Here is a 27,768-nt window from a genome sequence, read left to right as displayed (position 1 = left end):
AATTCTGCTTGCAGAGATGCCATTCCAGTGAATTGGAATAGACTTCTTGGGGAGGCCCCAAAATTGACTAACGGGATTTGATGGATAATAGTCTGCAGTCACCTCAGCCGCTATGCTGTCACCAAAAGAATGCAGATCCCAAAACTCCGGAAATTGGAAGATGTAATTTTAAGGCATGGAGCACCTTGTATGATCACTGATTGTGGAAAATTTTTCCAGTCTATAGTGTCAGAGGTGCTTTGACATTGTGACATCACTAATAGAATGACAACTGCTGAGAACCTATAGGTGATTAGTCTCAGAACCCTTTAATAAGACATTGGCAAATAAGCTCTTGATGTCTGTTCGTGTCAAACAGTGTGGCTGCAAATCGTGACATTCTCGAACACAGTGAAGCAAGACACTACAGGTTTCACTTAGTTTTTTGTCACAAGACCCAGATGACAATGGATACAGTGTTCCTATTTCAACTGGGTGATACTTGGGGTGACTTTGTGCAACACCTCACATAATCAGGATTGAAGAGGTAAGACAGTTTGCTCACATACAGACCCTGAACACCCAGCAGAAGGACTGAGGGTGCTCTAATGGTAAGCACTGCTCAGTGACTTATAGCCCCTGGGACTTTGAATGGATTTTTACATGTGTGCGGAAAGTGGTGTCATTCAAGGAAACTGAAGGCCTGCTTGATGATTGCAAAGCTTTGCTGGGAGAGGTGACCTTTGAAGCTCATCATAGCAGAGATATGTGATAACAGGACCAGAATGTGAGGATCTGTCAGCTCTGTCATACAGAGGACCATTGAAAAGATTTAGATCCAGGGTGCTATAGTCAGTTGCAGTGCGAATTTCTGAGACAGCAGGTTGCTCTTTCTTCATGAGTGGAAGCAATACCTCAAGCTGAGCTGTGTCTCCAGTTTGGTGTAGCTGTTCATGTTTATAGCTGCTGTGGTGCAAGTTGCCAGTTCAAAACCAACCACCAGCCATTATTTGGTATGTGGTAGCTATCATTTCTGGCAGAATCTCACAATTTCTTATGTTTGTAGTGAGTGTGCACTGTCTGGTCACATTAATGTGACCACTTGTTAAAAGCGTGAATAAGCATCTATCGCTGTGTGGATTGCTTTGATATATGCAGGAAGAGTGTCTGTGAGGTTCTGGAAGGTACCAACAGGGATATGGAGTCATGTCAACTTGATGCCATGGCTATCTGCACTGGGTTTCTCGGTTGAGGATATATGACATAACAGTCCGACTGAGGTGGTCCCACAGGTTCTTGATTGCATTTAAATCTAGTGTTTTCGTTGGTCAGGGAAGTACGGTAAACTTATCCTGATGCTATTTGAACCACACACATACTCTACGAGCTTTGTGACGTGTTGCATTGTCCTACTGTTAGATGCCATCATGCCGAGGAAAAACTAACTGTATGTAGTGGTAGACATGGCCCCCAAGAATAGATGCATACTTTCGTTGATCCGTTATGCCTTCAGAATGACTAGATTGCCCTGGGAATGCCCTCTTGCCTGGACCCTGCTGACGATTTTGGTTTTCAGATGTTTCACGCAATACGTGACAATGGTCAACTGTCATATAGTGTAAAAAACATAATTCATCTGAAAAGGTCACCTGTCACTACTGGATGAACATCCAGTTGCAGTATTGATTTGCAGATTCCAGCCTTCATCCTCAATGAACAGCAGTCAGCATGGGTGCATGAACCAGGTGCCTGCTACAAAGGCCTATATGCAGCAACATATGCTTAATGGTCATTGAGGAAACGCTGTTGGTTGCCACTTGGTTCATCCAGACGGTCAGTTGCTCAACAGGTGAACATCCGTTTGCTCATACACACCTCTGCATCCATTGTTTACCCCTGTCATCTATGGTCCATGGTGCACCTCAGTTACTTTGGCTCCAGAGTTTGGTAGTGCCATTTTACCATACACTGTACAACCTTGGTGGCATGTGAACAGTGTACAAACTTAACCATTTCGGAAGTGCTTTCACTCTTGACCCAAAAGCAAATGATATCAGATAAATCTCTGTTTCTGCATTACAACAATGAGTGCACTGTTTTCTGCAACTCGCCGACATGAGTTATATACCCTCTTGACTGCCAACAGCAGCTGTACGAATACGGGGGTCTCTTGTAACATTGTCCGCCGCTCGTGGTCTCGCGGTAGCGTTCTCGCTTCCCGAGCCGGGGGTCCCGGGTTCAATTCCCGGCGGGGTCAGGGATTTTCACTGCCTTAAGATGACTGGGCGTTTGTGTTGTCCTCATCATTTCATCATCATCCAGGAAAGTGGCGAAATTGGACTGAGCAAAGGTTGGGAAATTGTACGGGCGCTGATAACCACGCAGTTGAGCGCCCCACAAACCAAACATCATCTCTTGTAACATTGCCGAGAGACATAGTTGAGACAATGGCTGAATCATGTGTAAGTCCCTTACGGCCAATTCTAGCCAGTATCCTACTTTCTGTCGATATCAAGAGACACAGGAGGAGGCTGATTTTTTTGATTACTGTTTCACCAACACCAAGGAATATAACCAACCTTTCTCTCTGCGGAGTTGGATTCCGCATTGTCAGTAGCTTGTGGTATGATGGCTAGAAAGGACCTGACAACAAACAGCATGTTGAAGCAGTTGGGCCCACAGTTGGAAGAGGTCCTCCTTCAGCTCTTTCATTAAGTTTGGATGATGGCAGACTTTTCCAACTCTTGAAAAGAATCTGTTTTTACTTCAATTTTAAAAGCAAGGAAGGATCAGACTGACCTCGGTAGTTTTGTAGTATTAGCCTGACAAGCTGCATAGGAAAGACTCTGGAGCATTTGGTCAATTGGTGCCTAGTGGATTCTTGAAACCAGGTCCCTTATTCATTCGTCCCAGTACGGATTCAGGAGGTATCACTCTGGGCTCGATAACCTGACCCTACTCGAAACAGTAATTCAACAAGCTTTCCTTCATAAACACCACCTTATTGGTGTTCTGTGGTGTTCTCTTTGGTTTGGAAAAGGCCTATGATATTACCTTGAGGCATAATATTTTGTCGCAGCTCTATTAGTGGGGATTCCGTGGATTTCTACCCCCTCGCACAGATATTTTAGATACAAGGTTGGGAATGTACTGTTTGATTGTTTCATGCAATGGAATGACGTCTCTCAAGGTAGCATTTTAAATTTCATGACAGCAAACAATATTACATTCCCAGCATGATGTCCCATACTGTGTTCCTTGTTGTGGATGGCTTCTCCATCTTCTGTGCATCCTCCAACCTCATGGTGACTATTTGGCAATTGCAACTGATAATCAGGCAGTTGAAGGAATGGTCTTACACTACAGGTTTTAAGTTCCCTTCGGAGAAAACTGTTTGTGTTGATTTCAGTCATTCCCACTCTTTTTAATTTACCCATTTTAAGACTGGGGGACACCATACTATTTTTAAGGAAAAGGTGAAGTAACTTGGCCTACTTTTGGTAAGAAGCTAATGGCTGCCACACCTTAGAGAACTGAAACTGAGATGTCTCAAGGTCATAAACATCCTTATATACAGGAGCTGACAGGACACATTTGCTCCAACTTTATAAGGTCTTCACGCGGCCCCAGCTTGAATACAGATGCCAGATTTATGGTTCAGCAAAGCCTTTATACCTTAATGCTGGATGCAGTTCACCACGAGGGTATTAGGCTGTCAACAGGGGCCTATTGCATGAGCCCTGTTGTTAACTTGTATGCGGAGGCTGGTGAGCTTCCACTGTCTATTCAGTGTCTTCTTTTTGTGGTATGCCAAGCAGACAGGGCTTTGTCCATTCGTATATTGTCAGCATTCAGTGACCTTGCACAGCCGCCACTGGAGTAACTGTTCAATCATTGCCCACAGGCAACTAGGTCATTTGGGGTCTGTGCAAAGGAAAACCTGGAGTTTTCCAAAACCACCAGGGCAGACTTCCTCCAGCTTATGGGGCTGCTACCTCACCCCTTTCTGCTGCTCAGTGACTTTAATATGCACCATCGACTCGTGGGATCTCGCAGATCCAGTTTGAGAGGCACCCTTTTGGCTGACTTTCTTAATAGACTTAACCTCTTCTGCCTTAACACAGGACCACCCAAATTCCTTTCAGACTCCACACATACCTATTCTTGTTTAAATCTATCCTTCTGCACTGTCCAGCTTGCCCAGTTTCGAGTGATCCATTCTCTTTGACACATACTCAAGCGACCATTTCCTGTGTGCTTTGCCTTTGCTGACTCCTACCCCACCTATGTGCGCAGCCAAATGGCAGCTTGTTTCGGCCAATGGGAGGCTTTACTCCTCCCTGGCGACCTTCGCCGAGCACATATCCCCAGTTCTGATGACCAGTTGGAACATCTTACAAATGTTATCCTTACCGCTGCTGAACGTTCCATTCCTCGCACTTCCTCTTTACCATGCTGTCTCTCGGTCCCTTGGTGGACTGAAGTGTGCAGTGATGCAATTCGCACGCATACACATGCTCTCCATATTTTTAACTGTCATCCTATGATGGCAAACTGCATTCTTTATAAACATGTGTATGAACAGTGTCGTTGCATTCTTCAGGATAGCTAAAAAGCTACCTGGATTTCATTCACTACTTCTTTTAACAGTTCCACTCCCTATTGTGTTGTGTGGGCCAACCTCCGACGGCTCTGTGGGACCAAGATCCATTCCCACTTTTCGGCCTGACAGTAGCAAATGATGTCATTGTGGACCCAACTGCTATCTCCATTACCTTGGGCCGCTATTTTGCAGAGATTTTGAGCTCCTCCCACTATCATCCTGCCTTCCTCCATCGGAAACGAGCAGAGGAGATTCGGGCAGTACTCTTCTCTTCCCAGAATCGTGAGTACTACAATGCTGCCTTTTATGTGAGGGAGTTAGGTCATGCTCTCACTTCAACCCGATCCTCCGCCCCAGACCCAGACGCTGTTCACTTCCAGATGTTTCAAAACCTTTCACTTGCGGGCAAGCACTTCCTGCCTAATACCTGCAACTGCATCTGGGCAGAGGGCACGTTTCCGAGACGCTACGTGAAGCCACTGTTGTACCTATACCTAAGCCTGGTAAGGACAAACACCTTCCTTCTAGCTACTGCCCCATTTCTCTCGCCAGCTGTATTTGTAAGATGATGGGACATATGATTATGCCCAGAAGGGGTATGGTGTCTTGAGTCTCGCAATTTACTAACCATTGCACAGTGTGGATTTCGAGAGCGCCATTCTGTGCTTGACCGTCTTGTAACTTTGTCCACTCATGTCATGAGTGGTTTCCTATGGAAGTCCCAGACTGTGGTCATGTTTCTCAATTTGGTGAAAGCCTGCAACACCTGCTGGAGGGCTGGTATCCTCCATACTCTCTACACGTGTCATTTCCATGGCCGCCTGCCCCATTTCCTTCAGGAATTTTTAAAAGACCAAGTTTTCAAGGTCCATGTGGCTTTTTTCCTTGTCAGACACCTTTATCCAAGAAAATGGTGTGCCTCAAGGTTCGGTCCAAAGCGTCGCCCTCTTTGCTATCGCCATTAACCCTATTATGGCCTGTCTCCCACCGGCCATCTCTGGCTCCTTTTTTGTGGACGATTTTGTGATCTATTGCAGTTCTCCACGGACTTGTCTCATTGAGTGGTGTCTTCAGCACTGTCTCAGTTATCTTTAGTCATGGAGCATCGACAGTGGCTTTCATTTTTCCACCGACAAAACAGTTTGTATGAATTTCTGGCAGCACAATTGGTTACTTCCACCATCTTCACATCTTGGGCAAGTTGCTCTTCCGTTCGTTGAAACTACGAAATTCCTGGGGCTCATGATCGATAGGAAACTTCCTTGGTACTCCTACGTGTCTTACCTGGCAACCCACTATGTGCGGCCCCTCAGTGTCCTAAAAGTGTCCTCAATGGTACTTCCTGGCGAGCAGATCGTGCCGCCCTCCTCTGTTTGTACAAGTCCCTTGTCCACTTGAAACTAGACTATGGGTGTTTGTTCCATGCATCTGCACAGCCATCCCTCTTACGCCATCTCAATACTAGCCACCCTCATGATATGTTTGGCCACTGGCACATTTTTACACTAACCCGCTTAAGAGTCTGTATGCAGAAGCTGCCGAACTACCGCCGTCATACTGTCTCCTCAGCGGAAATGCATGCCGTTTGTCTGCCATGAGTGGGCACCCATCCGATGCCTCCTCCTTTGATGACTCCTATTTCTAGTATGAAGCACTTACCTCTTCCCTTTTACCTCCTGGACCGGTGGGTGTAAACCCTTCACCAACTTGGCTTCATGTGGCCTTCATTCGCTTCCTAAGGACACTACTCCAGCATCTATCTATCGTCTTCAGTTTCACAACCTTTGCAAGGAACTTGATGGTAATTTGGTGTAGCTGGCTCTCGGACTGACCATGGTGTTGGATGTGCCATTGTCATTGGCGCAGAAATTTTTGGGTATCGGTTTCTGGAACACTGCTCAGTATTTACAGCAGAGATGTTCTCCCTGTATCAGACCACGTAGTATATATGGTGTCACAGGCCTTCCAATTGCGTCATCTGCTCGACTACCTCAGTGCCCTTCAGAGCCTGTGTGTGCTGTACATTGTTAATACTGTAGTGCAATGGGTCCAGGAGAGCTGTCACTTGATCACTCTTGATTAAGCCACTGTGATGTTTATGTGGGTTCCTGGTGACACCAGTCTGACAGGAAACAAGGCCGCTGACACTGCTGGCAAGGCTGCAGTCCTTTTACCTTGGCCTGCTTGTTCTTACATTCCTTTGAATGATCTTTGTGCTGCTGCCTGTCAGTAGGTGGTGTCACTTCGACATCACCACTGTTCCTCTCTTCAAGCTCCGTGTTATTAAGACTCTCCCAGCATCTTGGACGACCTCCTCTCGGCCCTCTTGCCACCAGGAATTCATTGCGTATTGGGCACTGTCTTAGTCGTCACCATTTGGTTCTACCCCCACCACTTCGTGAACATTGCGCTCATCTTTTGACGGTCCACCATTTTCTGACAGAATCCCCTTTTTTAACAGCTTATGTTCCTGTTTGTGTTTGCCATCTTCGTTATCAGCCATTTTAGCAAATGACACGCAGGCTGTCGACCGTGTTTTACTTTTTATCAGTCATAGCAATATGGTGAAGGCCATGTAATTTTTAGTTCTGGACCTCTGTCTATTGAGGGCGTATTTTATAGATCTATCTCCACGTCCCTGTTTTTAGCTGTCTTTTCTTCTGTTGATTGGGATTGACGTGTAGTCATTTTTAACTCCTCTCTTTGTCTTCGTGTTCTACAGTTTTGACATGGGTGCATATGAGCCTAGTTGTTTTTGTGCCCTAAAACAAAACGAAACAAAACAAGGTCCAAAACCAGGGGCTGAGTAGTGCATTCCCTGGCAACTTCAAAGGCACAGATTACTTTTAGAACTGACTGCTTACAGGAACACTGCACCCCAGACTATATTTTTACAATTAAATTTAACGAGATTTTACATCGCCACCCAGATTTCGTTACTGTTTACACGGATGGGTCTAATTAGCGAGAATTCTGCGGTTGTTCCCTCGTGTTCCCCAACATTGTCATCAGAATAGGGCTCCCCTAGCGATTTTCAATTTATTATGAGGAATTGTTTTTTTATCCTGAGGGCAGTGAAGCAGATGAGATGGTGTCATGACAAGAAATTCCTTATCTGCTCAGACTGTCAAAGTCCCCTTCTCGCTATTGGACAGACGTACCCAGAAGATCAGATGCTGCAAGAAGTGCAGGATGCTCTCCTTCTAATGCAAAGGCAAGCTAAGGAAATCATTTTGTGTTGTTGAGAGGGCACATAGAGATTTGGGGAAATAAACTTGCTGATGAGGCTGCCAAGATGGTGTGATATCTTCCTCCTGCTTGATGTGCAGTCCACCTGAAGGCTGTCACTTCATTGTGACCAGGAAGGTCATGTGTTAGTGGGAGGGTCAGTGGCTAAAGGTGAGGAATAATAGACTAAATTCCATAAAAACCTCAGTGCAACTGTGGTTTACCACCTGCCCACGACAGTCTGAAGAAATAGCCCTTAAATGGCTAGGAGTGTGAATTGCCCATTGGCACATGGGTTCTTCATACATCAGAAGGAGCCCCCAGTATGTCAGAGATGTGGGACACAGCTATTAATATGGAATATTTTAAATGAGTGTGTTTTTTTTTATGATGACATGAGGCTTGAACTGGATCTCCCACGGAATCTGCCATGTGTTTTAACTGATAATGAGACTAGTGTTGTTCGTATATTAAGATTTTGTATGGTGTCCGGAATTCTTCGCAAAATATTGGGTGTGAGATTTTAAAGGGTCAGAGTGGCCGGGTGACTCATTATTTATAAGTTGTCATCCAGCCATAGTTATCTCTTTTTTAACAATATTTTTACAATTATTTTACTCATGGTTTCATCTAGTTATTTGCTATGGCTCATTGGTATATTATTATGGGCTTTTCTGAATCTCACCTTATTGGGGCTGCCTTGCGATTCTTGGGGTGGGGGGTGGGGGGGGGGGTGGAAACTTCATCAATTTTATTGACTTTTTCATTGATTTTAACCATGTTAGTTGGTATCTCATTAACAAAAGGGCACTGATGACCTTGCTGTATAGTGCCCCCAGCCACAAATAATCATTAAATACCATCCACTACTTGTGCTGCCACTTGCTGTCTGTGAACATTGATGTTGGGCATAGGCGGTGGTCACACTGATGTGACTGGGCAGTGTGTATCTTAGAATATTTAATGTTAGTGCAATTTGCAGCACTCTGCATACATCAGTTCAATTCTTTTCAAGCTGTACATAGGTGTCCATAACGGACATGCTTTCAGTGCTAAATGTTGTACTTAATTTACAATTCCACTTTCAGATTTAGATTTGATTCTGGTTATGATGGAACAATATGCTGACTGTATATGAGAAAGCACAATTTGACTATTTCCCTCAACCATCCATATGATAATCCTTAATGAACACAAACATACGTAGCTTGTTATTATCTGAGTCATGATAGCAACCTCATCCAATTATTATTTTTCCAGGGGAGGACCTCCTGGCAGAGGTGGCCCTGGTCCTGGTGGGCCTGGTGGACCTGGAGGGCCCGGAGGACCTGGAGGTCCAGGTGGTCCTGGTGGTCCCCACGATTTTGGACCACCACCTGGAGGGCCCGGCCCAGGCCCGCGTGGACCCCCTCCTGGAGGACCACATGGACCACCCCCAAGATTTAGGGGAAGAGGGTTCGGTCCCAGAGGGCCCCCTTTCAGAGGTCCACCTCCGCCACACTTCGGTGGTCCCAGAGGGCCTCGGTTTAGAGGTCATCCTCCCTTTGACCCCAATTGGGGACCTATGCCGCCTCCTGGAATGCATCCCCATCCTCATATGATGGGACCACCACCTGGAATGGTAAGATGTAAATTATTTATTTGTGTTTGTTTGGAAGAAGTGATGTAAAAGATGGCAGATGATGCCATGGTGTATGGTAAGATGTCGAAGTTGAGTGACAGTAGAAAGATGCAAGACGACTTGGACAAAATTTCCAACTGATGTGATGAATGGGAGCTTGCCCTAAATGTGGAAAAATGTAAGTTAATGCATATGAGTAGAAAGATCAAACCTATAATGTTCATATACCATACTGCTAGTGCCCCATTTGACACAGTCAAGTTGTTCAGATATCTGGGTGGAATGTTGCAAAGCGATATGAGATGAGATGGAACTAGTGTGTGAGAATGGTGGTAGGGAAGGCAAATGGTCAACATTGCTTTAGGAAAGAGTAGTTCACCTGTAAAGGAAACGTAAGGGTCTTTCCATGTCAAGTGGCCTAAGTTTCCCCACTCTACCATCTACAAGTTCGATGAAATTTTTACAGGATGTACATATAGACTTTACATAAAGCACTGCCAAATTACAGCTTCATAAGTAGTATGATGGGGCCGCTAGCCACCTTTTTGTGAAGGCTCGTTTTTTGACATTGCGACTGAAATGAGTAAAGATCAACTTTGTTTTACCATTGTTCAGGATCTAAGAGACCTGTCGTGCTGAAACTTTGTGATCCTGTTCAACTTTTTGGGTACAAAAGCTTAGTTGTAGTACAAAACGTCAAACTATGGTAAAGTCATCATAGTGTGCTATCAGAGTGGCTCATAAATCTTGTCGTGCCAAATTTTGGCTATACTTTATTGCCTTTTCTGAAGCTGATACTTTAGTTGTCTGCAACCTGTCAGCATGTAATAAAGCTCTGCAAGTGGCATCCACATTGCTCATGTAATAACTGAGTTATCCGAGCTCACCTTGTCTGATCAGAAAAAGTTTTTATTTTGCAGACAGACCAGTTTAGTGTCAACAATGAAGTTTGGTAACACACTTCAACAATCAGTTTGAAGAACACTGTTGTTTTGTTAAGACTTTTCAACTGTTTTGTGTGCCTTTTTAAATTATGTAAAGTGTATTGTCGTTGCTGGATAAACTTCTTTTTTCGGTTAGTAAAAATTATTTCGAGGTACGGGGTGACTTTAGAAATGTTTATCATGTTATTTAATTTCTTTCTGTTGTATTCTCAAGGAAGTTCCCATTATCAATGTTAGTTTAATATTTTTCAGTTGGAAATATACACCACTTCTACTTTATCTAATATTGAAACAAATGGCAATTGGAAGCATAAATTTAATGGTAGTGTAATGGATATCAACGAGGTTTCATTACCATTTGTCATTGGCCTTGCAGATAATTCTGCATGCCATTTGAAAAGATACACACATCAACTAGGATTAATTTCAATCACAGAATTTTCAGTAGAGCAACAGGAATTAATAAACCAAAGAAGTGAGAGATGTCTTACTGAAAATGCACAGATATGCTTTCATCACAAAGCAATACTTATGGACAAATATGACTTTCTACAGAGATCTTGTTGTAATCCTTTTGGTGCAAAGAACCATTCTGTTAAAAAGGGTTTACGGATTGTCAATGTGGAAACAGCAAAACATTTGCAAGCCGTGACTAAGAGCAATGTGAAACCTGGTCAGAAGATCTGTCCAACTTGCAGAAAACAATTTTTAGCAAAGAAAGCAGAAAAATCAGTCAACTTCAAACCAGACAGAAGATGAAGCATATCCAGAAGTATCAATTGATTAAAGTGAAACTGCTTTTGGGGTCTTCCCTCTAAAATTTCAGAGAGTATCAAAAAGGGATATGAAAGGTTATGCAAAACGAAAAATAAGCGAAGCTCAAGAGGCAATTGCAAATAACATTGCTGCTGCTGGAGGATTTGCCCCAAAAGTTCTTCAAACACCTAATACATGCAAGACATGTCCTGATTGTGAAGATTATAAGCAGCTGATTAAAGAATTGAAAGAGAAGTTGCAATTATCAAAGCAGCCTGAAAAATTGCAAATACTGACATTAGTACCACAAAGCTGGACTATAAAAGAGACAATGTAAGAATTTGGTGTTTCAGAGAGGATGGTAAAAGCAGCTTGGAAGTTGCAGGCAGAAAATGGTGTATTAGCTCTGCCAAAGAACAAGTGTAGCAAGAAGATTTCAGATGCCGTAAAAGAAAGAGTGGTAACATTTTTTCAGAATGAAGAATTTAGCTGAATTTGTCCAGGTAAAAAAAGACTGTGCATCAATTAGAATAGAAGGAAAGAAAGTTTTGATGCAAAAATACCTTCTTCTCAATAATTTGAAAGAAATGTTTGCAGCATATAGACTTCAGCATGGGCCTGAAATTGGATTTTCCAAATTTTGCGAATTGAGGCCAAAGTGGTGCATCACTGTGGTTGCTGCAGGGACCCACTCAGTCTGTGTTTGCGCTTCACACCAAAATGTGAAACTGATGCTTGCTGATTGCTAAAACAGTGTGTGATTTGGAATCCAAAGACTGCATGCTTCATCGCTGTGAAATCTGTCTGGGAAAAGAACTACTGGAACAGTTTTTAGAAAGTAGTTTTCAAGACAGTGATCCAGATGATACCATTGGGTTCAAACATTGGTTGCACACTGATAAAGATACATTAGAAACCAAGCAGATGACCCCCTAGGATTTTATTGAAGATATGATTTCAAAAATTGACGAACTTTCCACTTATCATTTTGTTGTTAAGCACCAGAGCAAGCACCTAAAATGCATAAAAGGAAGCTGTAAGCCAACTGAACTGATCATATTAATGAACTTTGCTGAAAATTATTCCTTCATTGTCCAGGATGCTGCTCTAGGTTTTCACTGGAATAACAGCCAGACAACTTTACACCCATTTGTTGTGTACTTCAGAAATAACATGGACATCAACAGCATCAGCTACTGTTTAATAAATGACAGCCTGAAACATGATGCAATTGCTGTACATGCCTTTATAGTGAAATTAATAGAAGATCTAAAGTGTCTCCTTGGAAAAATAACACACATTTACTAATTCAGTGACGTGTCAACAGTGCTGCACATAAACTTCAAAAATTTTCTGAATATCTGCCACCGTCAAAATGACTTTGGCATCTCAGCTGAATGGAACTTCTTTGCTACAAGCCATGGAAAATCTCCATGTGATGGAATTGGAGGAACTGTAAAGCAACTGACAGCAAGAGCAAGCCTTCAAAGACCAGCTGAGGATCAGATTTTGACACCAACTGATTTGTTTAAATACTGTACAAAGAATATCAGAGGAATCAAATTTATTTTTGTTTCAAAAGAAGAAATTGAAACGTTAAAAACTGAGCAGGAATCAAGGTTCAAAAAATGGCTGTACAGTATCAGGAACAAGAGAGAATCACCGTTTTGTGCCATTAAATGAAAAGCAAGTTTGTATTAGAAGAGTATCCAATGATACAATGTTTTTTTTTTGTGGCAAATGTTGACCAAAGTTAAGCAACAGTTTCATTCAGAAATATTACAGCCTTACAATCGGGCCAATACATGGCCTGTGTATATATATATATATATATATATATATGATGGAAAATGGTGGATTGGTAATGTGTCTGAAGTTTCAGAAGAAGAAAATGATGTTTTAGTCAGTTTCTTGCACCCCTATGGACCTGCATGTTCATTCTATTGGCCAGCTGGGCAGGATGCTTTTTGCATTCCAAACCAACACATTATTTCTGTCATTCCAGCTCCATCAGCAACAAGAATGGGCTGACATTATAGCTTGTTAGAATCAAATGTAATTGCTATTAGTAACAAATTTCAGGAAATGAATTAATAAGAATTGAAATATTTGGCTTGGGAACCATAAAGAGTACGACTGGTACATGTATTTTTTTAATGTAATATAAATGTAAGTTTATTTGGTATGACAAGATTTATGGGCCACTTTGATACCACACCATGATGAATTTACCATAGTTTGACCTTTCGTTTTGCAGCTAAGATATTGTACCCAAAATGTTGAGCAGGATCACAAAGTATCAGATGACAGGTCACTTAGATCCTGAGTAATGATAAATCAAAGTTGATCATTTATTCATTTAAGTTGCAATGTCGAGAAATGTAATGTAATGAAAATATAAGTTTATTTGTTCTTAAATGCAATGTCTCCAAAATAAAAACAACCTTTTTCTGATCAAACAAGGTAAGCTCTTTTCAATGGTGCCGAGAAAAATCAAATTTGAGTGATCCCTTTTGAGATATGACATTTGAAAGTGAGCCAAAATTGACTGATTAAATTTTTTAGCATACTTTGAACTTCGATAACTCCGTTATTATTTGAGCTATCTGGGTGCCACTTGCAGAGCTTTATGACATGCTGGCAGGCTGCAGATAACAAAAGTATTAGCTTCAGAATGTCATTCTTTCAGTAGATACAAGTCAATAAAGTATAGCCAAAATTTGACATGACAAGATTTATGAGCCACTTTCATAGCACACTATGATGAATTTACCATAGTTTGACCTTTTGTTTTACAGCTAAGATATTGTACCCAAAATGTTGAACAGGATCACAAAGTTTCAGCACGACAGGTCTCTTAGATCCTGAACAGTGGTGAAACAAACTTGATTATTTATTCATTTCAGTCGCAATGTCAAAAAACGAGTCTTTACGAAAAGGTGGCTAGTGGCCCCACCATAGTACTTATAAAGCTGTAATTTGGCAGTGCTTCATGTAAGGTCTAGAAGTACATCCTGTAAAAATTTCATCAAAATTGGAGATGGTTGAGTGGGGAGCTTGTCTAAATTTAGGCCACTTGACATGGAATGACCCTTATGTAGGATGCTGGTGCGCCCTATTCTTGAGTACTGTTAGTGTCTGGGATCTGTACCAGGTCAGACTGAAGGAAGACATTGAAGTGATTAAGAGGTGGGCTGCTAGATTTGTTATCGATAGGTTTGAACAACATGTAAGTGTTACGGAGGTGCTTCAGGAACATAAATGGGAATCTGTAGAGGGAAGGCGACTTTTTTCCCCGAGAAACACTATTGAGAAAACTTAGGGAACCGTCATTTTATGCTGACTGCTGAACGATTCTACTGCTGCCAACATACATTGAGTGTAAGGATGACAAAGATAAGTTACAAGAAATTAGGGCTCATACGGAGGCATGTAGACATTCATTTTTCCCTCACTCTATTTACTAGTGGAACAGGAAAGGAAATGACTACTAGCGGTATAGGGTACCCTCAGTCATGCCACATACGATGGCTTGTGGAGTATTGATGTAGTTGTAGAAAAGTATTTGCTATATTTAATTTTATTTACAGTGTTAAAACAGTTTTATTCCAAAGTTTTTATTCGGTTTATAATAATAAATATGTAACTGTGTAACACTTGCTTCACAATTGTATTAGATGTGCATGAAACATTGTTTTTTTTAATAATACTTTTTAAACTGTGTGAACATGAACTGTAGATCAAGTAAGACAGTGAAAGAGAAGTATGTGCATTGTCATCCTTCATTCCATATCTTTGTGGATAAACTAGCTATAAAGTTTCACTGGTGTCCAAACCTTAATAAACACTAGTAAAGCAGTCTTCAATCAGAAGATTGTTTTGAGTACCACAGTGCTTTACTAGGCATGGTCCTGTTGGAGGTTGGTATGCCATTGTGTGTCATGATGCAGTTGTTGTTGATCATCATAAGGTATTCTGCTTTAGAGTTGTTCCTGACACTATTGCTATTTCCAACTGTTTCTATTCCAGATCAGCTGCTGTGTTGTGTTGTATCCTCTTTTCATTTCATCCAACATTTTTATTCTTCTACTTCCTATTTCCTTTTGTCGTTACACCATACATGTGATAGCTGCCGTTGGGTTTCCTTTTTTTCATAGTGTGTCACATTCAGTGTGCTAACCTTTTCGTAACCAGGTTTAGGGGAGTTCTTTATTCCTCTACCCTTTCCAGTACTTCACTGTTCTTAAGTTTTTCCACTCTTTTATTTTCTACATTCTGCTCTAACCCCATATCCCAAATGCTTCTATTTTCTTTCTCTCTTTTCCAGTGTCCAACTTTTACAGCTGTCCTGAGGAACACTCCACATGAGGCATTTAACCAACCCTTTTTGTACCTCTAACCCCCAATTTGCAGCATAAGTGCTTCTTTTCCTGGACAACTTGCTTTGTCATTGCATTCTTGAGTTGGTTTGAACTTGTTCATTTATCAGTTGTATCAAATCACCATAGTTTTTGTAGCTAATTTTCGTTCCATACTTTTTCAGTCCTCCTCTAATTGGGATAGTGTTCCTTGAAGTGATATTGTTTTATCTCCGAGCAGTACCATGTTATCAGCAGATCTGATACAATTGATCTTGTAAGTTTTGCACTTACTCCTTCCTTCCGTACTTTTGTTGTCTTTGTTATCAAGTCTTAGATATAGACTAGACTCTTGCTAATCTGGCCATTCCTTGCACATACAGTTGCTGGATTAGAAGTCCCGGATTATTTTGTGTAAATGCATAGGGGTTATATTTTATTAAATGCAGAGATATTTTCATTTTGATAGAAAACTTGGTCCTTGAGAGTGTACATATACAGTAGTATCATTCATTGTGAAACATGTCCCACATTTTTACTTCTGCATTGATGATATGTGATGGCAGTACACTGTATCACACAAAGGCTTTAGAAACATTATGTTGGTGCTATTTGATCTGATTGTTGCCTAGTGTACTCCAGGAATATGCCACATACCAGCAGTGTGAGATGTCGTCATGTTCTTTCCTCCTATTTTATCTTCTTCATTTTTATCATAACTTTTCTGTACAGTTTTGATTATCTGTGTGTCTGTTGAAATTTGATCATAAATAGTTACTCATCCAGCAGTGTACTCAGCAGCAATGACTTTCTGCGAAGAATGTCAGTTCAGCTTCTCAAATTTTGAGTTTACGCTTGAGGTCTGGCATAATGTCACATTATGGAAGCCATGATACTGAGTTGTAAAGAAAGCCATAAATTCAAACATGTGTAGCATTGTTTAACATTGTAATTAATTAACAACATTGTTCACACGACAATTCATTATTTTATGCATCCTTTCTGCTTAAGCAACTAGAGGCTGGATGTCGGTTGGCCTACTGAGGGCCGAATTAGGAAGAGTTAAGTGTTTCTGGTAAACATAGTTGTTGAAAGACAAGAACTGTCTCCTTTTTTTTAAAAAAAAGCTTCAGGTTGCTTTCTTCCATGTGCATAACCTCTCAATTAGATTCCTATCAGTCCAATTCACCCTCTTCAGTTTTAGAATTTTCATCATTGTGCCATTTCACTCAACCAAATTCCTTTACTAGATCTATGAACCACAAACTTGTTCCCTTCTCTTTTTATGCATCTTTCACCAATAATTCTAATTAGTTCAATAGTATTTCTTGTGCTTTCCTGAAACAAGATTGCTCTTCCCCTATTTTCTCTACTATTGTGTCTACCAATCTATGGTTCAGTGCCATCAAGATAATTTTGGCAATATAAGAGATTATACTTATTGTTCTTTATTCTGTGCATTTCTTGGTACGCGATTTCTTTGGGATCAGTAAGTTTGATCCTTTGACAAAGTCTTCGTGCCATGTACCACTTTTGTATATTGCATTGCACAAAGCTGTTGTTTGTGCTGTGCCTTTTTCATCTGTTCACTGAAATAATTGTATAGGAAGACTATCCCATCCAGCAGATTTACCTTTCTTCATTTCCTTTATTGCTTTCCCTGTTTCAGAGCTCAAAAATTTTTTGAAGTTCCCTTTCCTCTGCTTCTATCTCATCTTCCATTTCAATGGTTAGACATGGTTTGTCCTTTGCTGTATATAAGTCTTCTGTATACCCTATCAATTTCTGCCTTAGTATTTCCTCCTTGTAAAGATCTTACAATTTTCTTACTCATTTTTCTGTTCACATATGGTGTTGTCCAGTTGTCCAAAGTAACTCTCTGCACCTTCTTATAAAAGTCTGTTATACTGCCTATTTATCTTCAGGTCTTTTATATTACCACATTCTGCTTTTGACCATTTTCCCCCACACTTCCTGCCCCTCCTCTCATCTGATTATTTCGTCTTTGAACATTGTCTTATCATGTCTCCTTGGGTTATATTTTGTTCTTTATTCAGTTTTGTTCATTGTCTCTGTTATTTCTCACGGTATCTCCGCCCTGCTTCCCTTTCCACGCCTGCCATGTGTCTGCTGCATCTATTCTGTACCATGGCCTCTGACTCTTTTGTTTCTTCCTTTCTAGTTTAATCTTCTTTTATGATTTCACAATGTTTTCAGTCCTTTTTATATTATTCTAAGTTCCATGTGCAGCCAGTGGTTTCATTCTGTCACATCTTTCTGTGAACGCTTTGGTTGCACATAGAACATTTAGCATTTATTTTCGTGTTAATTCAGATACGCTGTGCGGATTCACCCAAGGTGATGATGGTTATGGGGGGCATAAAGCAAGTATGAAAATATTGCATTAATAAGCATTAGTGATACTTTGTGAGCATATAAATTCCTCTAGGGAGAGCCAGAAGAGTCAGAAGGAGAAACAGTGCTCTGGGGCAGCACTTGCTCCAGTGTTGCCAGTTACTGGGTAGGGATTGGTTGGAGTGTGAAATGTGAAACAGAGATGGAGAGTATACTGACAATCCCACAAAGTATTCTCCATCCCTCTCTGCTCAGATCTCATCATGTAGATGCTTTCTTCCGTGTATGAGGTGTGATTGGAAAGTTTTAAGAATGGGCTTGTAACTGTACAATGGTGGTACTTACATGCTACTGTGATGCATCTCCTTCAAAATAGCCCCCTTCTGACTGAACGCAACTGAACTCCACGGTGTTTCCCTCTTTTGGAAACAATCCTGGAAATTTTTTCCTGAAGTGTGTTAAGGACGCTTTCCGTATTTGCTGTATTCTTCAGTTAAGTCAAATCACTTCCTTTTCAGTGAAAATTTCAGTTTAGGAAACAGATAGAAGTCCGCAGGGGCCAAATCAGGGGAATGTGGTAGCTGTGGAAGCACAGGAAGTTGAAGTTGGCCAAAAATTCAGTGATGGACAAGGCACGATGAGCCGGAACATTGTCATAGTGTAGCACCCAACTCATGTCTTTCCACATTGCAGGCCCTTTCTTCCACAACTTTTCACAGAAACACTCAAGGGCACTTTTGTAGTATTCCTGGCTAATTGTCTGTCCTCCAGGGGTAAATTCATGATGCACAATACCGGTAGAATAAAAAAAAAAAAAAATCACAAACATTGTCTTCACCTTCGACCAACTTCACCATGCTTTTTTCGGTCGTGGTGAACTGCGGAGACTGCACTTTGGTTTCAGGGTCATATCCATATACCTACGATTCGTCACCTGTAATTACACCTGTTCAACAAATCTAGGTTATTTTCAGTCTAATTAATGAGTTATTGGCTCACTTCAGGCCGTTATTGTCTCTGGGCACTTGACACCACTATTAGAATGTATTTTGCTGACACTTGATGCGTGTTCAGATCACCAGTTAAAATTGACTGAACTGCATAGAAACTTAAATTAAGTTCATCAGCCATCTCCTTAATTGTAAGTCTACGATCAGAGCACACTGAGTCACGAACTTTCGCAACATTTTCATTCGTTTTTGAGGTGGGAGGACGGCCGGACTGTGGTTCATCTTCAAATGATTAAAGGCCATTTTTAAATCTGTTGAACCTGACTGGCTCATACAATTATCTCCAAAAGCTATTTTTAGTAGTTTGTAAGTCTCAGAAGCTGATTTCCTGGTTTTAAAACAAAATTTCACTTAGTCGTTGCTCTGTTTTTACGTCCATTTTCTCACAGACAGAATCCAGCAATAAGCCCTAACAGACGTGCAGTCAACCAGCTGCCACAATGAACTGAATAAAGGAAACACAGTTTCCTGTCAGAGGGCGTTCAAGGACAAGGCAATGACTCACTCCCCACACTCCGTGTATCTGCCTGCCAAACTAGTAAGCAGTAGCAGATCAATTCTTGAAACTTTCTGATCACACCTCGTACACCACTGTAACACGTGATGACTATCAATGTCAGCTCGTGGTAGTCTCTGAGCTTTTTTTCACTGCATTCTTGTACCTATTACTCATCAAAATATAGTCTGGTAACTACTTCTTACTTATTTAATCAAGAACTCAGTACTAGAAAATGAAGTTCCAGACTGATCATATTATGAACAAGAATGCACCGGAAGTAGAGTAGTGGAGCAATATCAGAAACTAAAAAAACAGAAAATAAAATACAACATTGTCTCATACTTCCTTTCCTTAGATAGAGACAATAGAAATCCATTATCCCATGGTTACCAAATGACTGTCCCAGCAACGGAAGCTTCATTGGCATTGAAGTTTCTCTCACATTGATTCCACATTGTATCCACTACTTTTGTTTACCTTAACTGCTGTTACATTTTGGTATCACTTGAACAGAAGGTGAGTGCTATGAAAGTTGCCTAGCTAGTTGATACATATGTTTGGTAATGTGTGATAAAGATCTTAATCATTTACATAACTGTATGGTACTTTATGAGCTTATTAACGGATTTTTTTCCTCTTTGTTACCCAGATGACAGTACTTTGTAAAGAGACCTACATCTAACCTTGTGAAGAGCATGTTATGTGCTTTCAGGTACATCAGATGTAGAATTTTTTTTCTGCCAGATTTTAGTTAAATTTTCGAAAAAAGTAGTGTCATTAAGTTTTATAAAAACACTCTTGAATGCCTAGTCAGAATTTTGTTACTAACGAAGGCTTCAAGCTTCAGCAGCTCTGTGTATCTTAACATTTTTTAATCTGTGGATTATTAAGTTATCAGTAACCTTTCCAATTATATTCTCATCTGGCTCAGCCAACACCACATTTGAACTGCAGAATACTGCCAAACTTTCATAAAAGTCATTGTTTTACATTGAACACTTCATTCCTATATGAGACTTCTATTCACATACTACATTTGACATATCCAAAAAGTGAGGTGCTTTGCAAGTCTTAGATAATTCATAAGTACCTTGTCAGAATTTCATGTATGTTTTAGTTGTGTACAGTTTCAACAGTATATCCTGACACGAACTAGCTGAAGTACGTGATTGTACTGAATTGCACACTTCGTAATGATCAGTCATAGAACTTGCTTTCTGACTGAACCTGCACTCCTATCGCACCCTCTTTTTCCAAATGTGGTTACATGAAATCTAATGTCGGTAATCTGATGTGTTACCCCTTCTCTCTTATATAACTGTGTGCTCTTCAGTACCTTTTTTTGTGTGTTAATCAGCCTCCTCCACCTCACATGATGGGTCACATGGGAATGCCACCACCTGGTCCTTACGGTCCACCGCCACCAGTTGGATGTCCGCCGCCACAGCAGGGTGGTGGTGCTGGTCCCCAGCAGGGTCCACCACCGCAGGGTGGACCAGGGCAACAGCCTCAGCAACAGCAGCAGCAACCGCCACCACAGCAGCCGCAACAGCAGCAGCAGCCACAACAGCAACAGCAGCAGCCTCAACAGCAGCAAGGTCCCCCACAGCAGCCTCCTCAACAACAGCAACAGCAACAGCAGCAGCAACAGCAAGGCCCTCCACCTGGTCATGGTCATGGTGGACCTATGCCCTCTCCCATGAATCCTCCTCCTGTGAGTGTCCACATTCTTACTTTATAGAAATGGTTCTATGAACATGCGAATTATTAAACAAACAATGGAAAGTCCAGGTTGCATATCGACAATAATGGAAAGGATAGAGTCTTAATCACGTAAAGATGACACATTGAGTTGCACCCAGGCATGACAAAAAGCTTTCAACCAAGCCTTCATCAGAAAAGAGAAACAAACATTGATTCATTCAAGCAGGCGTGTCACACATGACCACTATCTCAGGCTGCTCAGGCCAGACTGAAACTGAAATGCATCGAGCAATAATCTGTAAAGCTGCAGGGAAGGGCGAGGGACAGCAGGGTACAGGTGAGGGAAGAGAAAACAGTGCTGCCTGGTGTAGCATTCAGGTACTAGAGGTGGCAGACAAGGCTACCCGGTGCAGCATCAAGAGGCTGTGGGGGAGGGAGGGAATGGACAGCGAAGGGAAAAAGATTGGTGGATGCATGGGCTGAGTGCAGTGCACAGTGAGGATGGGGACATGAGTTGGGAGAACAGAGGTGGTGGAAACATTTAGAATACAACTCCCATCTGTGCTGTTCAGAAAATCTGGTTGTGGAGATGAGGATCCAGATGGCTTGAGTTGTGAAGCAGCCATTGAAATCAAATGTGTTATATTCAGCTGCATGTTGTGCAACAATATGGTCCACTTTGCTCTTAGCCACAGTTTGGTGGTGGCAATTCATCCTGGTGGATAGTGGTTGGTAGTCATACCAACATGAAAAGCTGAGCAATGATTACAGCAGAGCTGGTACATGACATGGCTACTTTCACAGGGGTCCTGGCATCGGTTGGGGTAGGATAAGTTTGTTGGACTTGTCAAAGACTTATTGTCTTTCTCCCAGTCACTGCAATGGAAACACTTGTTTTAGGGCTTATACGACCCGGGACAACCGGGAGATCTGGAAAAAACCTGGGAATTTTTTCATCCTGGAGAAAACTGGTAAAAACCCGGAAATTTTTCGTTGTTTTTTCAGTTAAATTTTTGTGATTTTGAGCAGTAAGAACCAATACTCCAACTAAGTAAGCTATTGTATTCCGCTTGTGCAGAATAATACTGCAGCAACAAATCACGAATGAGAGAAAAAAAGAAAATAAAACTTAAGTTGCAAAGGAAATGCACCATACACAACAACAAAACACGGTGCTCATACAAGCGTCTGTCAACAGCAAAGTGTGTCAAAGGCTTTAGGAAGACAATGCAATGCTTCCTAACAACAAATTGCCTCCGATGAGTGTGATGTGACAGCTTTTTACATTAGATTTGTTTGAGCAGTTGTGGGTGGGTTCTTGTGCATGCACAGTTGGGTTGCGTATGAGTATTACCTTCTCTGGGTGCCACTATCTAATATTGCCCCGGTTCGACAATATCATAGATCCGGGGCTGATGCACAGAGCAGTGTGAGTTGTAGTGGGGAGGTGGGTAGTCTCCACATGACTTGTGTTTATGTTTAGTGATTTTGCTGTTTCCTCTTCAGTTATTGCTCTCACATTAATTGAAAACAAAAGTGGAATTCTATGGCTGGGAGCTATCGAATGAATTAAAATACATTCATATAATTACAGAAGGCTAAAATATGTTATTAGTTTCAGATTTTATTGGAGTTCCACCTTTCTGACAGTCAAGTATTAATCGCCTTGCAGGACAATGAAGTTATTTTTGTCGGTTTGCTAAAGAGATGTGGCTTTTATTAATCTTTTCCACTGAGACAGTCAATTTATTTGAAACGAAGTGTTTAATTTCTTACTGCTAGCTACTTTCAACTGTTTGCTGCAGTTCAAGTGCACATTTTCCATATTCTAGCTTGTAAGGCATTATGCCATAATAAAGAACCAAACATGAGATAATACAGTTCTGGTAACCAAGAAAATTTACATCTGAATCTGGAGATATGATGTGCACTCTAAGCCAAATTATGCATTTCAGAATGGTTCACGAAATTCTGATGCTCTTGAAGTATCCTCTGCTGTCTTGTTTCTTTTATGACATAATGCAAGATCATGTAATGTTTTACATGTACGAACATACGGGCTTCCTGTGTCATTGTAGTTGCGCAAGTGCAGTGACTCCTGTTATCTGGAGCTCTCTGGCAACTGCTGAAACGAACCAGTTTCTAACAGGTTGTGGGAAAATATTGCGAATGGTGGTTTGAATAGCGTTACTTTCAAAGTAAATTCCCTTTTACGCAAGATGAACTACGTGCGAGAATGTACAATGAATTTCTTAAATCACTGAGCATTTGACTCTCATTTAAAAATCTCCTCTTTGAGGACAACCATCTAGAAGAATTTCGAGCCCAGAAGATCAGACATTTACGTCTGGCACATTTGTGTGAAATATCTTAGGGTAACACATACAAAAAGAATCAACATAATATGTGGTAGCTTAGCTTCTCTTGCAGCTTATTAACCTTAGAGACACAATATTATATGTGAAAGCTTTGTTTTTCTTGTAGCAACACTATGTGTATTAATTTGAACAATTAACTTTTCTTATTTGTGTGTTCGCGCTACTTAAGATTGATCTTGCTATTGGCTGACTACATAAAGTGCCCTATGCTGTCGTCAGCTGTCGAGATCACGTGACTGGCTTACAAAAGCACGTCGCAAGCGAAGATTGGTGGTATTTGAATTTATACCTTTGTAACACAAAAATATGCAGCGTACATGTTGCCACACTTCAAAGATCTTTCCAAAAAGTGTGTTCCCCCTCCCCCCCGAGTTTCGTTTTCTAAAGTGCCAAGAAATTCTATGTCGCTGTATAAAACCATAAACATTCAAAGGATTGAAAAGTTTTACAGTGCCGAGGAAACGTATACTGTCACTTAACATGGAAGAAGTGTATTTTAACCCGGGAGAAGGTGTATTTTCAACCAGGAAATCTGGTAAAAATCCGGGAATTATTTTTCCTTGTCCATGTATACACCCCTCCCCCTGTCTTTGCTACCAGTCTCGCCAACCAAAGCCAGCCTGATTGAGCAATGCTTCTCGCAGTTCATACCACCACCCACCCATGATCTCTCCCCCCCACCCCCCTCCCCCCTCCACCTAACCACCCTATGGGCATCTTTCAGGAATTACTTACATCTGACTTCTTCGTACCATCCTTCCCATGTCCCTTCCTATGAACACTAATCTTTCAGCACAGCATAAAAAAAAGTCCTAACCTAATGTGATCTACTTTTTGGAGGAGGTTCCATCACTGTCATCATGAATCACAGTGCGTACCTGACGGAAGGCTGCTGCCATTTGTCTGACTCCTTCACCTATAAACTCTGCCAAAGTGATCCCATTCCAGAAGTCCATTGTAATCTCCAATTCCTGCTTAAGGCCTTAGGCCCTTCCCAAAACTTCTCCCACAAATCCATTTCCCTCATAATCCCTGTGACTTGCCACACACCCACCTCCTACATGCTCCCCAAAATCCACAAACCCAACCATCCTGGATGCCCCGTTGTAACTGCTTATTGAGCTCCCACTGAAAGAATTTCAGCCCTCACTGATCAATACCTCCAACATATTGCCCAAATCCATCCTCCCACATCAAAGATACAATCACTTCCTTCACAGGCTCCCCATTGTCCCTACCCATTTACCTCTTGGATCCCAACTCATCACTGCTGATGTCACTTCCCAATATGCCAACATCCATCATACCCTGTTCTTGCTACTATTGAACACTACTTCTCCAATTCTCCTTCAGACTCTACACCCACTACCTCATTCCCCACACACCTTAATAGCTATTTACTAACCCACAGCTGCTTCTCATTTGAAGGAAAGGTATCCAAACAAATCTGCAGTACAGTCATGGGCATTTGCATGGCACCATCCAATACCGGCTGTTGATGGGCCATCTACAGAAAACCTTCCTAGCCTCCCAAAACCCCAAACCCCTTATCTGGTTCAGGTTCATTGATGCTGGCTTCATGACCTGGGCTGAGGTCCAAGACACCCTATCTTCATTCTTCACAACCTCAACACGTTCTCTGCCAGCAATTTCACTTGGTCCTTCTCAACCCAACATATCACTTTCCTGGACCTTGACTACCCCTCTGAGGGCTCCATCCACACCTCTGTCCACATTAAACCCACCAATAACCAACAGTACCTGCATTTCGATAGTTGCCATCCCTTCCACATCACAAAATCCTTCCCATAAAGCCTAGCCACCCGGGGATGGTGTGTATTAGAGGTGGCAAAAATAACGTAACTAATAACCGGTTACTGAGAAGTAACAGTTACTGCGATAACCGTTCCTCTGATACAGGCAGTTATTTCAGTAACTGTCTAATGTCAACAGTGCCTCGCACCATCTGTTGACCGAAGATCGTACTACGCTTTCCCGTCAACTCATCGGAGATCTGGCTAGGAACGAAGGAGAGGGTAGACCATTTTGAAGGTGTTCTATAGGCCATGGGAATAACTGTGAGACTGCGCACCATCTGTTGATAAGAACTGTGTACTATATTGTGCGCCTTCGTTACTTTTAGCACAAACAATTAAATAAAGTTAATGTCCGAGCGGTGGCTGATAGGAGCCGCAGTACAGGCATTAACAAGTACGGTCGTTCCCTTGAGCCACCACCTCATATGTCAATTTCGCTTGGACGGGTAGTATAAAGAGAGGTACCATAAGGAATTCGAGCGACTATGGAAATAACTGTCAGAGATTGGTATTTTCCTCTGGCAGTTATTGTTATTGGCTCACAGTTCTCGCTCTCTGGCAGTTATCGGGCTACAATTACAGGTAGCCTGGAAGTTGGTAACGGAATAACTGTGTGTCTGTGTTCCTGACAGTGTCTGCAGTCTTAGACCCCGGTGATATTTCAGAGACGATAGTTACTGGAGCGAACAAATATTTACGTACTTCTTCGAAAATAGTCGCTGGCCATCACGAATGACAAATAACATGTCAGAAAGTATAACATAATACAGTTGAATATTATAATTATTATACTCATCATTTGTCAGGAGATTGTCAAAATATGTGAATATATTACAGTAACTCCCAATATTTACAGAATTGATACACTGTCAGAATAAAACAGTTACGCACTTTTCATAAATTTATCATACACAGAATACCCGATCTTGACTGTTGCAACCAAGTGCACTCAAAACTGAAATATAACAGAATTTTTACGTAAGCTGGTCTATCAGTCTCTGTTAAGATATTCATCTACAGAGTAGAAGGAGGGGTCATTGGAAGCGTCAGATTCCACCCGTCTGCTTCGACGTAAAGGTGTTGTGGTGTGTGAATGTCATAACGGCACGGTCATTACTAGCTTGTCCTCACCCTAAAACCCCCAACTTCCCGCAGTTGTCCCGTTGGTTTGATTGTATTTTTGGTGGGAGATGTTATTGTATTACTTATATGTATCTTAGTGTTTGTTGCCATGTGTATGCAGTAACGTCATAGACACACTTAAAATAGCCATTTCTGGCATATTGAAGATGGGTGGAATCAGACACTTCTGTATCTTAGTCTTTCAAACATACTGTAAACCGTGCTTTATCTGAAACCAAGTTTTTAATGGTTGCTGACTTGCTGGCAGTTTATTGAATTGCATGTTCCTGAATATTGGACCCCTTTTGGACCAAGGTAGGCGATTTTAGGTCTTTATGTAGATTGCTGTTCCTATTTCTAGTACTGATATTATGTATTGAGCTATTGGTTCGAAATACTTGTAACAAATTTCATTAAGGAATAAATATACTAGGAAGCAGTGGTTAGAATACAAAGTTCCTTGAACAGGTTCCTACATGATGTTCTTGAATTTATACCACAAACGATTTTTATTACACGCTTTTACATGCGAAAAACTTTTGCTACGTTTGATGAGTTACCACAGAATATGCTCCCTTATGAAATAATAGAGTGAAAAAATGGGGTATGCCGTTCCCAACTGAATTTATTATCGAGTTGTAGTCCCAGAAATGTAACACTGTCAACCTTTTTGATCTGCATGTCTTCATATGTTATAAACATGCTGTAGCTGGAGAAATCGAGCAGTTTCCAAATCTCACATAAAACTTGGATTAGCGTACTCACACTTTCCCCAATAGGACTATCTTTTACAGCACAGGAGTAAACGAATCTGTCACATTACGTATATTTTTTGTTGTATTACATAGCTGTACACTTTATTCTATTATATGAGCAGCACAAGAAATTAAGCTTCGAATTTAACCTACAGTATGCAGTTTACATATTACTTCATACTTAAAAACACATATTGTTAACATTTTACTTAAACAGTGCTGTGGCGAAGTACCGCGTATTTTCTGTTGCAGCTGCGAAGATAATATTTCTAATAGTGACCGATAACCTACAAACATATAATATGAAACACTAATAATCATTCTAACATCAACTAAAATGTACCCGGAGTTAATAAGCTAAGGTTATGACACGATTCATAGGACATTCCTGCCATTTCACACTATTCGCAGTTATACTGATAACTAAACTGATGGTTGTTATTTAACTGTATCGCCTCGGCGTATTCTGCATTCGCTAGCGAAAAATAACTTGGCAGTTATTAATAACCGTTAACAATAATGGTTATCAAAGAATAACTGGAAGTGTGATAACGGTTACTCCAGAATAACCATTTGGCCCACCTCTAGTGTGTATGCAGTGACATGCCCATTATGCTGACAGTCACAGTCAGGCACTAT

General features: G+C 41.3%; 1 protein-coding gene across 1 annotated transcript in view; it reads left to right on the top strand.

The window, feature by feature from the left end:
* Positions 1 to 27,768, top strand: part of LOC126166489 (transcription elongation regulator 1) — a 245,277-nt gene that overhangs the window by 46,178 nt on the left and 171,331 nt on the right. The window contains exons 2-3 of the mRNA XM_049920407.1: positions 9,071 to 9,431; positions 20,711 to 21,067. Of these exons, the coding sequence (XP_049776364.1) occupies positions 9,071 to 9,431; positions 20,711 to 21,067 (718 nt within the window). The remainder of the gene's footprint in view (positions 1 to 9,070; positions 9,432 to 20,710; positions 21,068 to 27,768) is intronic.

Source organism: Schistocerca cancellata, chromosome 1, assembly GCF_023864275.1.
Source record: "Schistocerca cancellata isolate TAMUIC-IGC-003103 chromosome 1, iqSchCanc2.1, whole genome shotgun sequence".
Lineage (NCBI taxonomy): Eukaryota > Metazoa > Arthropoda > Insecta > Orthoptera > Acrididae > Schistocerca > Schistocerca cancellata.
This window is presented reverse-complemented; position numbering and strand designations above follow the sequence as displayed.